An 11,675-nucleotide genomic window follows, 5' to 3' on the forward strand; every position below is an offset into this window, starting at 1 on the left:
ATCTAAGTTTGCTATGTAAGCATGCATGGCTACCTTGTATGGTGGCCTCGGGACAAAGATCGACCATAAGGGCATCTCCAGCCGCGTCCCCAGGAAGGCCTCCTCAGACCTTTTTTTCGCGCCGGCGTCGAAAAAACGGCCCGGTCGCGCCCCCAGGAGCCCGATTTTCGCCGGCTTGGGCCGAAAACAGCGCCGGCGGACCCAGGCCGAACCCGGCACGCTGGGGGGCGCCCGGGGGCGCCGGGGCGAACTGTTTTGGCACGAAACAGCCGCGGGCCCGCCGCGTCAGCGACTCTACCCTCTTCTCGCCCCTTCGTCGTCCTCATCGCCTCGTTTCCCGCAGCGAATCAATGCCAAAGCAGCCGCGCTGCCGCGCCGGTCAGCCTACGCCATTGGTGCTCACGGGCGACGCAGTGAAGGCCGGATGACGCGCGTCCCTCACCCTCCCTCGCCCGCCACGCGTGCTCACGGCGGCTCGCACACGGGGCGGCGCCTCGGGCTATATAAGACGCGCCACAGCGCACTCGGCGACTCGTGCTCTCTCGCCGTCGTCGTTCCTCCCTCTCCTCTCTCGCCGTCGTCGTTCCTCCCTCTCCTCTCTCTCGCCGTCTCCAGAACCCATGGCCGAGCGCTTCCCAGGCGACGGCGCGGCGGCGAACGGCTTCGGCCGCCGCCATCTCCACGAGAACGAGGCTCGCCTCCTTTTCGAGGCCGAGTACCCGGTCCCGCCGGACATGCGGGTGCCCGGGGCTTGGAGGATCAGCGCCGGCGGCGTGCCGGTGTCACCACCACCCACCGGGGCGGCGCGGCGTGCGGAGATCGCACGTATCCGCGCGTCCCTGCCGCGGGCGGCGAGGGAGGGGCCACGGTACGTCCCCGACAGCCCGCTCTGGGAACCCGGCGGAGTACGAGGAGATAGCCCGGCGCGGCATCTCCGACGAGGACGCCCTGCGGTGGGCGCGGGACGACTACCTCCGCGACGAGATGGTCCGGCAGCGCCGGGCCCTGGAGGAGATCGCTGCCCGCAAGAGTGGGTGCGAGGACGAGCACGGCGTCGTGGTCCTCGACAGCGACGACGACGACGACGCCCCCGGACCGTCCAACCCGCCGCGCCAACCGGGGGAGGGATGAAGCAGGGACGGCGGAGGCGCAGGCGGGGGCGGCGACGACGACGACGACGGCGGTGACTACACGCGGTTCTACAGCCTCCTCGGCATGTAAACCGCGTGGGCGGGCGGCGAGGGAGACGGCGGGATAGCCCGCGCAAGTTTTTTTTTTTTTTGTAAAATATGTTTAAGTTTGAACGAACTTGCCGATGTTTGCGTTAAATTTCAGTCGTGTTTGTGCCGTATTTGAATTTTTTAAAAACACGTGGGCGCCGCGACTGGGGGGCATCACACCCCCAATGCGTAGTTTTGCGCCGGCGCGCCCCTAGGGGGTGATTTTTTGCCCCTCCTGGGGGGCCAACGGTTGGAGATGCCCTAACTCTAGTGTTTGTAAGCATGCATGGCTGCCTCGTGACAAAGATTGACCTTAACTGTAGTGTTTTGCACTGTATCTTCTAATATTTTTATAACTACAATTGTAGTGTGGTTACTGATCTGGATTGTTGATTGTAGATAGGAGGCTACCTTTGAATCTCATTACCAGAAGGGAATGCAAACATTTATGCTTGTTATCAACGAGAACATCAGAATATTTCGTATATGAAAGGTGATTGAAGATGCTATGTTTTTTGTGTGTAGTGATGACATGTTCTTATATTTGGGATGGCCAAAGTACTGCTACATATAGCAGGGGCTGCGTCATTTATCGGCTGATTAGTCATTTTGTTAATTAATATAAGCAGCGGCAGGTGAAGGGATTATGGATGCCACGATACGAATTAGTGCTTGAAGATGGGACCTATGCTCCTGCCATTGAAAAATATATTTCAAAATGTCAAAAAATTCAGAACACAAATTTGACGCGTATGGCTGAACTGCTAAAGAAAACCTCATCACTGTATGTGTGCACGCCAGGTTTCATGAAAATCCGACATTTTATACGTCTTATGCAAAAAAGACAAAAATATATCTCCTGAAAAGCCTATTTTAACACTAAATTTTCTTCTTTTTACATATGACATGAAAGTTGTCGGTTTTCCGCGAAACGAGTGTGTGCATGTAGAATGTTGAGATGCACTTGGGAATCATTTTATCAGAATTTTGTGACATTTCAAAATATATTTAAAACACATTTTAAAAAACAGAAGCATATGCTCCCATGTGCCAAAACGCCTCTCTCCATAGTCGTCCTTTCGCAAGGGGGACACCTTGAGTAGGCCGGCCCATTAGCAGCACAGCGAACCGAGCGGGCGATGCACTGCACTGTAGGGATCGACTGAGGCACCGTAGTGTTAGCCTTCCTCCCCCCCCCCCCCCCCCCCCACACACACACACACCAAAAAAAGACTGATGCACTGTAGCAAATGTTTCTAGCCGTCTGGCCGGCTAAGCGCTTGCCGGTCGCACGCATGCGCGACGCGTGTCCTGCATAACCACCCCAACTTATCATCTCCCTCTGTCGCTTCCCATCTTTACATTGTCTCTTCCACACACATTGCATCCTCGATCCCCAGTCTTTTCTTCTTCTCCCAGCGTAGCCACGCAGACCTCACACTCACCTCCTCGCGACCTCGCCTGCATGTTTTCGTCCCATCTCCTTTTCTTCCCTAGGGAGTCGGAGTTATTACGGGGGCAAGAGTCTCGAGCCGCCGCCGGGCAACGCGGCACACATCCCCTCTCCATTGCCCCTGGATTCCTCTCTGGTGAGCTGGCTGCCGCCCCCGCACCATCTCCTCGACCAATTCCCCTCGCCGGTCATGGCCACACGAGAAAAGTCGGACGTGTGTGCTCACCGTCAGCTTTTTAGGGCTGCGTGTTGCAACCAGTGAGCGGCCGTGCTACAACCGGTGACCGAGTTTGCTGTGACCAAGGGGGTCGCCAGGCTGGAAAGCTGCTGCAACTGACTGCAAATTTTGCTGGATCCAGAAGCCGGATTTGCTGGTACTGGTGACCAGGCCTCTTTTTTGCTGGGATCGACTGTACATTTTATTGGATCCGGTGATCTGGTTTGCTGCATCCGCGGGTACCCACGACCTACGACGATGATGACCGTGTGCCTCGACATCTTTTTGCTGCAGCCGACACGACGACTTTTGCTTCAAGCGGCAATGGCGAAGAGGTGCAACTAGTCAGTGGGGGAAGCTACGACGGTGACTGCGAGCTGCGGCATGTTTTTTTTTTTTGCTGGAAATGGTGTCTCCAAGTGATTCAACCAGCACACCGGATGCAGCTACAGATGCCGGCGGCTACCCACGATACTGACCAGGGGTGGTGCCGGCGAGGTCCGTTTGAATGTGGACACCGCGACGAGCGGCGATCAGAAAAAGTCGTATATGAAATGTTTTCTGCTGTTTAGTTCGATGCACTACTGCAGTGTTCTTTTTCGTTTCTACTGTAGTTTTTTGTTCCGGTTTTTAATTTCTTTCCTTTTCCTTTATCATTGTATAGTTTTGCTTTTTTATTTGTCCTTTTTAAACTACAGAATGAACAATTTACTAAACAGGTGAACATCTTCCTTATACGCTATGAATATTTCTATTAAACATGATGAGCATTTTTTCCTATATGATGAACTTTTTTAACATGGCAAACTTTTTGTAATACATGCTGCAATTGTTTTAAATACAGGAAACATTATAAAAACACATATATTTTTTAGTATTTTAGAAATCCAATTATTTCCAAAAAATGAAAAAAGGAAAATGAATAAACCAAAAAAAATCGCTACAGAACCCAACCTAACACGGTACCGGGGCCACCCAGTCGGAGGTTTAGCGTGTACTGACGCAAAAGCAAAGGGTGGTCAATTATGGGTCGTGGCTCAGTAGGACTCATTGTGTAACATTCCATGCGGTTGGGAAGGTTCCGTTTCCTTTTCTCTGTTTTTCTGTATTTGCTTTTGTTTTTTCTTAGATTTTCATCAGTTTTTATTTATTTTTATTTTTTATGTATGTTTCTTTCACTCCTCTTCTTCTTCTTCCCCTTTCTAATTTTTTAATATATGTATATATTTTTACAAATACATGTCAAAGATTTTCTTATACATGTTAACTTCTTTAGATTCATGTCGAAATGATTCGCTTCAACCGACCGATCTTGTGCAAGCACCCGCCGCCTACATGTCTTTCAGATGGGCTCTTAATCAGATGGTCGGGAGCCAACCCCTCTGTGTCTACGTTCTGCAACTGGTCCATTATTTCAGAAAGGGGTTCTGCAACTAGCCCCTTGCTGCAAACCGACCAAGGACTAGATCCTGCAACACAACCTATGTTACATAAAAAACCCCGCAACAAGACTCATGTTGCAAAAAAAAAAAATTTCACAACACGACCCGTATTGTAAAAAAATAAATCCGGCAACACTACCTATATTGGAAAAAGAACCCTGCAACATAACCTCTATTGGAAATGTCTCCGCAGCCAATACATTTGTTGCAAAGTGAGAGATGTTTGGCTAATTCATTGTGTCAAATCCGATGGCTCATGAGGCGGCAGATCCTTTAATAAGATCCACCGGTCGACGCGTAGCAACCCCTTTTTCAATATATGTTAATTTTTTAGATACATGACAAAATTTTCAATTACACGCTTAATATTATTTTGACACATGTTGAATTTTTCAAATACATGATGAACATTTTTTTAAACACAATGATTTAAAAAAAAAGACACAACGAATCATTTTGAGATACATGTTGGACATTTATCTAATACACGCTGAACATTGTTTTGAACACGTTGAACTTTTCAAATGCAGGGCGAGTATTTTAATGTAAATGATGATCATTTTCTCATGCACGATGACCATTTTTGAAGTCCATAATGTACAATTCTTTAAAATATCATGATCATTTTTGAAATGGGACAAACATTTTCTTTAACGTGCCAACAGTTTCAATGATAAGAATATTTTTCTAAATGTATGAATATTATTTGCCAAATTTCATGGAACTCAAAAAACTAGTGGAAAATAATTTAAAAAAACCAGTAGTAATAATAACCTGGAAACATTTTTGAGGAAAAAAAATGCGCAGAACCAAACTAATGGTGTACACAGTGTAGTGGGCCGGCGCATCTCCTCCCGTAGGCCATATACATCACCGCTCAAACTCCGCCGGCTCATCACCGCTCGAGCTCCGCCGCCGGTGGCCGGGATCCACGGCCGGCTGTGGCTGACCCGTCCGTACTCACCTGGCACCTCCGCTGGCAACGCGTGTGCTGTACCCACCGGTCGCGCGCCAGCTTCATCCTCCCTCGAGCCCCGCCGCCGGCCGCCCGCCAGCTTCCTCCTCCCTCGACCCCCGCCACCGGGCGCACCGCGGAGTCCTGCCTCTGGAAGCACGACCAAATTTGCCTTGATCTCTGCCACGGGGCGCGCCCAAGCCGCAGCGCCTGCAGGTTGCGTCGACACCGTGCACGCCAAGTGTTCGTGGTAATGCCTCTTCGTCAGAAATGCAAAATTTCGTTTCGATGTTGCTCCGTACGTGGCATAGGTAGTAAAGTGGTTGAAGCACTGTTTTGTCCTAGTGATTCGTATGCTTATTTGGTTGCATATATCCATGGAGTTGTTAGTGTCGTCCTGCCCTAGCTGCTATATCATGTTGCTGTATGTGCCTGGGATCCCCAATTTGATTCATATCCCTATCTATGTATCTATCTTATTCTTGCTAGCTATTTGTCTGTCTGTATCAACTCTCTTGTGTTGGTTGCACTTGCACCTAAGTTATGCCCATTTATGTTATCCATGCCATTGAACTATCCATCATCCATGTATTACATACCAAGTTATCTATCTATGTTAGCCATCATCCATGTATCTATCTATGTCATCACTACTCCAAAACTAAGTTGTGTTTGCTCATCAATTAATTCTTTGTTGCCATGTAAATTCTCAGTGGGTGTTTGGTCTCCTAATTACTTGAGTCTGCTTCAGGCCATGTTTCTCTGCTTGCTTTCTGTCTGAGTTATAATTGTTTGCAGAATGTTTCGTCAGAGTCCTGACTCTTTTCTTTTCTTATAAAGAAGCAAACAAATGTTGTTTACTTGACGAGATTGAGTGCTTGGACTTTGAATTTTCTGGACCAGCTTAATAACTTTTGAAAGATAGTTGCTAAGAAAAGAATTATAGCACCAGCCTGTTTATTTAATGGTGCATTATTGTTCTACTGAAGTATCATGGTTTTGTCAACTTAACCTGTATAGGTTACTAGTTACCATGGTCTTGCATGATTTTTCTGTTTGCTACTATTGAGATGTCATTGCTGCCCATTCATTAACTGGGGTGATTCCTTTACTCAAATCTGCAATGTATGTTTGGTATCTAAATTCAGTCCTTTGGTCTCTTAATAACAATAAAAATTCTCTGTTGAGCCTTGCATGATTTTATAGCCTACCAATACAAGTAACCTATTGTATCATTATCCAGGTCAGAATCTTTAATGAGCTGTGAATATTGATATTTTTCCTGCAGATGCAGTCAAGATTCTTCATGAGCCTGTGATATCCAAAATCTCTTCACTTCCCTGGAGCAGTCAGAGGCCAAGCATTGACTGACACTTTGGGGTTAGCCTTCTTTCTACTCTATCACGTTGCCCTAGATGCTATACCAGGACATATTCTCCTTCCTTCCTTCATTACAAAGCATTCTTCAGCTCATTGTACTTCCATTTTAATCGATCAAGTAAACAATAAATATTTGACGGGCAACTTACTACTCACTGATTAACTTGGGTTTTTGGCTGGCAATTTACTACGCACTGTTTAAAAAGTAGGGCTGTAGCGGACTACTTGCGGTATGCCTGCCCAAAGGCCTCTATGTCAGCTTTAATCAGGGCTATTACCCCCTCAACCGAGATAGCCTCATTTTTGAAGATGCATCTGTTTCTCTCTTTCCAGAGATTCCAGGCAATGTACATGACAGTCATGACCTGAGATCTCGTTGTGCGATTCTTGGTGTATCTTGAGGTTTTGCAACACCAGTTGGAGATAGAGGTAGCAGTCGTAGCAGCATCCGCGTGCTAGGTAGCGAGAGCACACCAAACCTGCTTGGCAAAAGCGCAGAGCAGCGTCAAGTGAACTGCACTTTCACCAACCTGATCGCACATAGGACACAACGCAGCGTGTGGCCACCCCCTGTCCCTTAATCTGTCTGCCGTCCAAAGCCTCTTTTGGAGATGCAGCCAAATGAAAAGCACACTTTTCCTTAGTTTTCACAGACCTAATCTTGTGCGGTCTAGGATCCTTCATCTTCCCCAGGAATTGGGTGTTGTAGGCAGAACCAGGAGAGTAGCAGTTATTAGCTGTGAGACCCAGGTGAGTGGTGAGAACAAACACTCTTATCCTCATGAAAGAGTTGTTAAATTGCGCCTCAGAATTTATTCTCGGATGGCCTCTCATCCATCTGTTATTCGTCATCCCATTCGGACTGAGAGGTTTTTGTGGGCAGATAGCTTGTATAGTATAGCTCTGGCTCAAGGTTTTTGTGCGCGCCAGTTATCAACCAATTGTAATTCCAGAAGGAAGCACAGGCACCGTCGTTGTTGTTGATAGTGGTGCAAACAGCAAGGCAATTCAGAGTTTTTCTCTAAGCATCTCCAAGACATGTTGTGGCTGTAGCTGTATGCATAACCTGATTTTGAGTTTCTTGTTACTACAGTAGTTCCTTAAATCTTTGGAACTGAACATACGTCACAGATGCGCAGCTACTACTCTGATTAAGTACTTGCACATGAAGATTGTTAATAATAAATCTATTTCTGATCTGTGTTTGAAATAAGCCCCAACTCAATGGACCTGGCTTAGCCCTTACCTTCTCAAGATTGTGCTGTTCTTTTGAACCACCTATTTTGCATTATGTTCATAAGTACTCCCTTCATCCCAAAATAAGTGTCTTAAACTTAGTACAACTTTGTACTTAAGTTAGTACAAAGTTGAGACACCTATTTTGGGATGGAGGGAGTAGTTGCTTGTTATATGCATTGTAATTATTTTATCACAAGGTGACAAGCTTTGAACCTGACCACCAAGTGAAAAATTTCATTTTTATGTTACTGTAGGGATCATCTGACATTTCAAGTACTAATCGCTCTCAGATTGAGCTTCTTTTTGCGATGGCGAGGAGATCTAGCAGGAAGACAAAATTGCAGACTGTTCTCACCGACCTCCCTGATGCACTCATCGTCGAGATCCTGTCACGGCTGCCACTTAAGTCGCTGTGCTGCTGCAAGTGTGTCGACACGCACTGGTACTGCCTCATCTCCCATCCCGAACACCTCAAGAAGCTCCCACAGACCCTCTCCGGCTTCTTCTTTGACACTGAAGACATAGGGCGCTGTCCCAAAGTAGCTCGGCACTTTGCCAATATCGGTGAACCACCTCAGATTGATCCCAGTTTCCCCTTCTTGCCGCCTGAGTTTGAGCTTGTCAGGCTGGAAGACTGTTGTGATGGCCTTCTCCTGTGCTGCTCTTCTCAGCATCCGTTCCGCCGTTTAGTTTGCAATCCTGCTACAGAGAGATGGGTCGTGTTACCCGCGTTGCCAGCTGACTCCAGTTGTGTAGCTCAGGAAGACACCTTTCATTTGGTTTTCGACCGTGATGTTTCCTCCCATTTCCATGTGTTTCAGATTGTGTTGAAAGATTGGCTGCGGGTGGCGGGCATAAATATATACTCCTCGGGAACTGGGTCATGGAACTTCATGGAAAGTGGGTGGGACTCTGATTCCACAATTTGTGGCAGATGTGTGTTTCATCAAGGGATGCTGCATTTTGTCAGCGCTCAGTCTACAGTAGTGTCGGTAGATGTGGAGGGGAAGAAATGGAGGGCAATTTCAGTGCCAGAAGGAGTGGAAAGGTCTGAGCTTGGTTTTCTTGCTCGGTCCCAAGGGCACTTGCATTACATGGTGCACACAGGGATTCGTCAAGAAGTTTCCATCTGGTGTCTTGAGAAGCATGATTCGGATGAATGGACGCTGAAGCACCGTGTGAGCAATAACAAGTTGCTGAACGCGAGAGGTAAAGTCTACTACTATGAATACTATATCATCTCGTGTCATCCAGATCGTAGTTTGATTTGCTACGCTAATCATCGAGACAAGACATTGATGGCGTATGACACTGATTGCGAGGAGGCTCGCGTTCTCTGCACTTTTGGGCGAGGCGATTTGGTATCATGTTTTCCCTATGTTCCGCTGTTCAGCGATTCGAGTGTTCCCCTGAGTAGCTAGTTGCTCCTCGGTCTTGTAAACAAACGATTTGCAGCCGTGTAATGCTTCAAGTGCTAGCTGTGTAATGGGATGATTGAGAGACTCTCCATTGATGAGCTCTACTTGTTAACTCAGAACTTCTATGTACGCACTGCTACCTGCAGAATTATATACTATGTAGTTTTGTTTATCGTTGCATGCAGCTCGTATATGCACATGACAGAATTGCTTATCTTTGGTACTCCTTCCTTTCATTTATATAGGGCCTAATGCGTTTTTCGAGGCTAACTTTGACCAAATGTTAGAGCAATAATATATGACATGCAACTTACACAAAGCACATCATCAAATTCGTATGTGAAAAGAGCTTTCAATGATATAATTTTCACATTATGCATGTCATGTACTATTAATTTTTATCAATAGTCAAAGGCGGTCTTGAAAAACGCATTAGGCCCTATATAGATGGAAGGAGGGAGTATATATGAGTATGGATCCTTTGGGTGCCAATAGTTGTTGGCTGAAAGGTAAATGAGTACTCTATTATATATTGTATATGTAGTTAAATGAGTAGAACTGAATAAGCACATGCGTGGAAACAAGCAGAAAGGGCATGCCAACTGAAACACTGAAAAATGGACATCCGTTGCAGACTGCTGTCCTCTTAACACTGAAAAATGGACATCCATTGCAGAGAGTAGCTAGCTAACGACAATCTTATACTATATAGCAATCTTATACTGAAGGAGAAAATCTGCAAGCATATATAACATCATGGAAGTCTTCGAGAAAACGAGAAGATCTCATGAATGGATTGTTTTAAGTTCAGGGTACTGCAACTGAGCTACCTTGATGCCTAGTTTGCGGAAGAACTCGCTCAAGGAAATAACTAACCAAGAACTAAATGGCTTCATCCAGTTTGAACAATCTCTAACTGGAGGATGAAGCGTGCTACAGCTACTTCGGGAGTAGCTGATTCTGATTCACGTACATATATCAACTGCGAGTACAGTGCATGTAGTTAAACTGAATCTACAGTGAAACTTTTGTACAAATGCTCGGTCTCCTAGGGATATAAATCAAAACCTGGCGCAGCACTGCATTACTTCATCATGTGTACAGAGTGATTACACCCTTCACCGAGTTCTTGATGATTGCTAGTTATTTCCAAGACCAACAGCATCATCATCATCATGGAGAGAGAGAGAGAGAGTGTGTCTGGATATGTCAGCCAGAACACAAAAAATTTCATCCTGTGCTGAAGCATCTGGGAAACATCAAGTTTCAACAGTGATATATAGGCATATAGCAAACATAAACGTAACTGTAAAACACCATAAGCATAACTTTATACAGATCGTTGAGAAAACGAGAAGAGCCCCTGTTTAAATTCATTAATTTCTTAATGTTCTGTTTTTTCCGTTAAAAAGGGGAGAGAATTTTGTGGATCAATAACAGCTGAAGACCAACTGAACATACGCACAGAGCGCAAAAACACGTAGTTCACACATCACAGCGAAAGACTGTCTGAAACAAGGCAGAACGCTACAGCTTCTGCTGAAGACATACGGTGCAGCATATTGGTGTGTGCATGTAAAAGGAGCAGGAGCAGGAGCAGCAACCAACAACTCTGATGTACTTCCAAATTAATCAGGGTAAAATTGTCCTCCGGAGAGATCTGGCAATGCATTAACTGCCTACTCGTCCTTGTCGATCTTCCAGGACGGATTGTGGTGATTTCGATGCACAACACCTTGGCGATCTTCGAGGACAATTGGTGGCGGTTTCGATGCCCAAATCCATCGGCGTCATCTTCGTCCATTTTCAACACCACCAAGATATATCACTGAAAAAAGGAGGAAGGAAAATAACAATCCGGACACTATTACACTTCGCATGTTAAATACTAGCTTTCTCGAACGGCAGTAGGGTAATAGCCGATTTCAAAACAGCAGCAGTGCTTGCATCTCAGTAACAATGAAGCAGCTGCAGAGCAGGGCAAGGCATAGTTGATCCCCTCCCACGAACGGCAAGTCAACTGAAAAGTGTGTATCTGAAAACTCTGAAAGTTGTTTTCAGAGCCGGATGAGGAGCAGGAGCCTGCAACACTCTCATGCTTGGTGATGTTCCTGTTTTTTGGCTTGGTGACATAATGCTTATGCAGTGTCCAATGCAGCGGCACCTCTTTAGCCCATTCAACAAGAGAGTGTTGTGTTGGTGTCCATTATCAGCAAGGACCCAATCTGCTACTGAATTTGGTACAAGTGCCCATTCACAAGTTGACGAGTGATGGAGCCGCATTCACTGAATTCGGGATGGGTCCGAATTCTCTGAAAATTAAGTCGACGGCCCAGCGCCACGGCAGAGAT

At 46.4% G+C, this 11,675-nt stretch overlaps 1 protein-coding gene across 2 annotated transcripts; it reads left to right on the forward strand.

Moving 5' to 3' along the window:
• The first annotated feature begins 5,146 nt into the window (after nucleotides 1-5,146).
• LOC125515622 (F-box protein At5g07610) lies at nucleotides 5,147-9,538 on the forward strand. 2 transcript variants are annotated; one of them, XM_087529277.1, is made up of 3 exons: nucleotides 5,147-5,537; nucleotides 6,576-6,667; nucleotides 8,161-9,538. In XM_087529277.1, the coding sequence occupies exon 3, from the start codon at nucleotides 8,215-8,217 to the stop codon at nucleotides 9,325-9,327; it is 1,113 nt and encodes a 370-aa protein (XP_087385403.1). In that variant the 5' UTR covers nucleotides 5,147-5,537; nucleotides 6,576-6,667; nucleotides 8,161-8,214; the 3' UTR covers nucleotides 9,328-9,538. The 2 variants fall into 2 exon arrangements, with proteins under 2 accessions (XP_087385403.1, XP_048537090.2); XM_048681133.2 differs by having other exon boundaries at nucleotides 5,149-5,537; nucleotides 8,197-9,538.
• The last annotated feature ends 2,137 nt before the right edge of the window (nucleotides 9,539-11,675 follow it).

Source organism: Triticum urartu, chromosome 6A (assembly GCF_056163025.1).
Source record: "Triticum urartu cultivar PI428250 chromosome 6A, HENAU_Tu73, whole genome shotgun sequence".
NCBI lineage: Eukaryota > Viridiplantae > Streptophyta > Magnoliopsida > Poales > Poaceae > Triticum > Triticum urartu.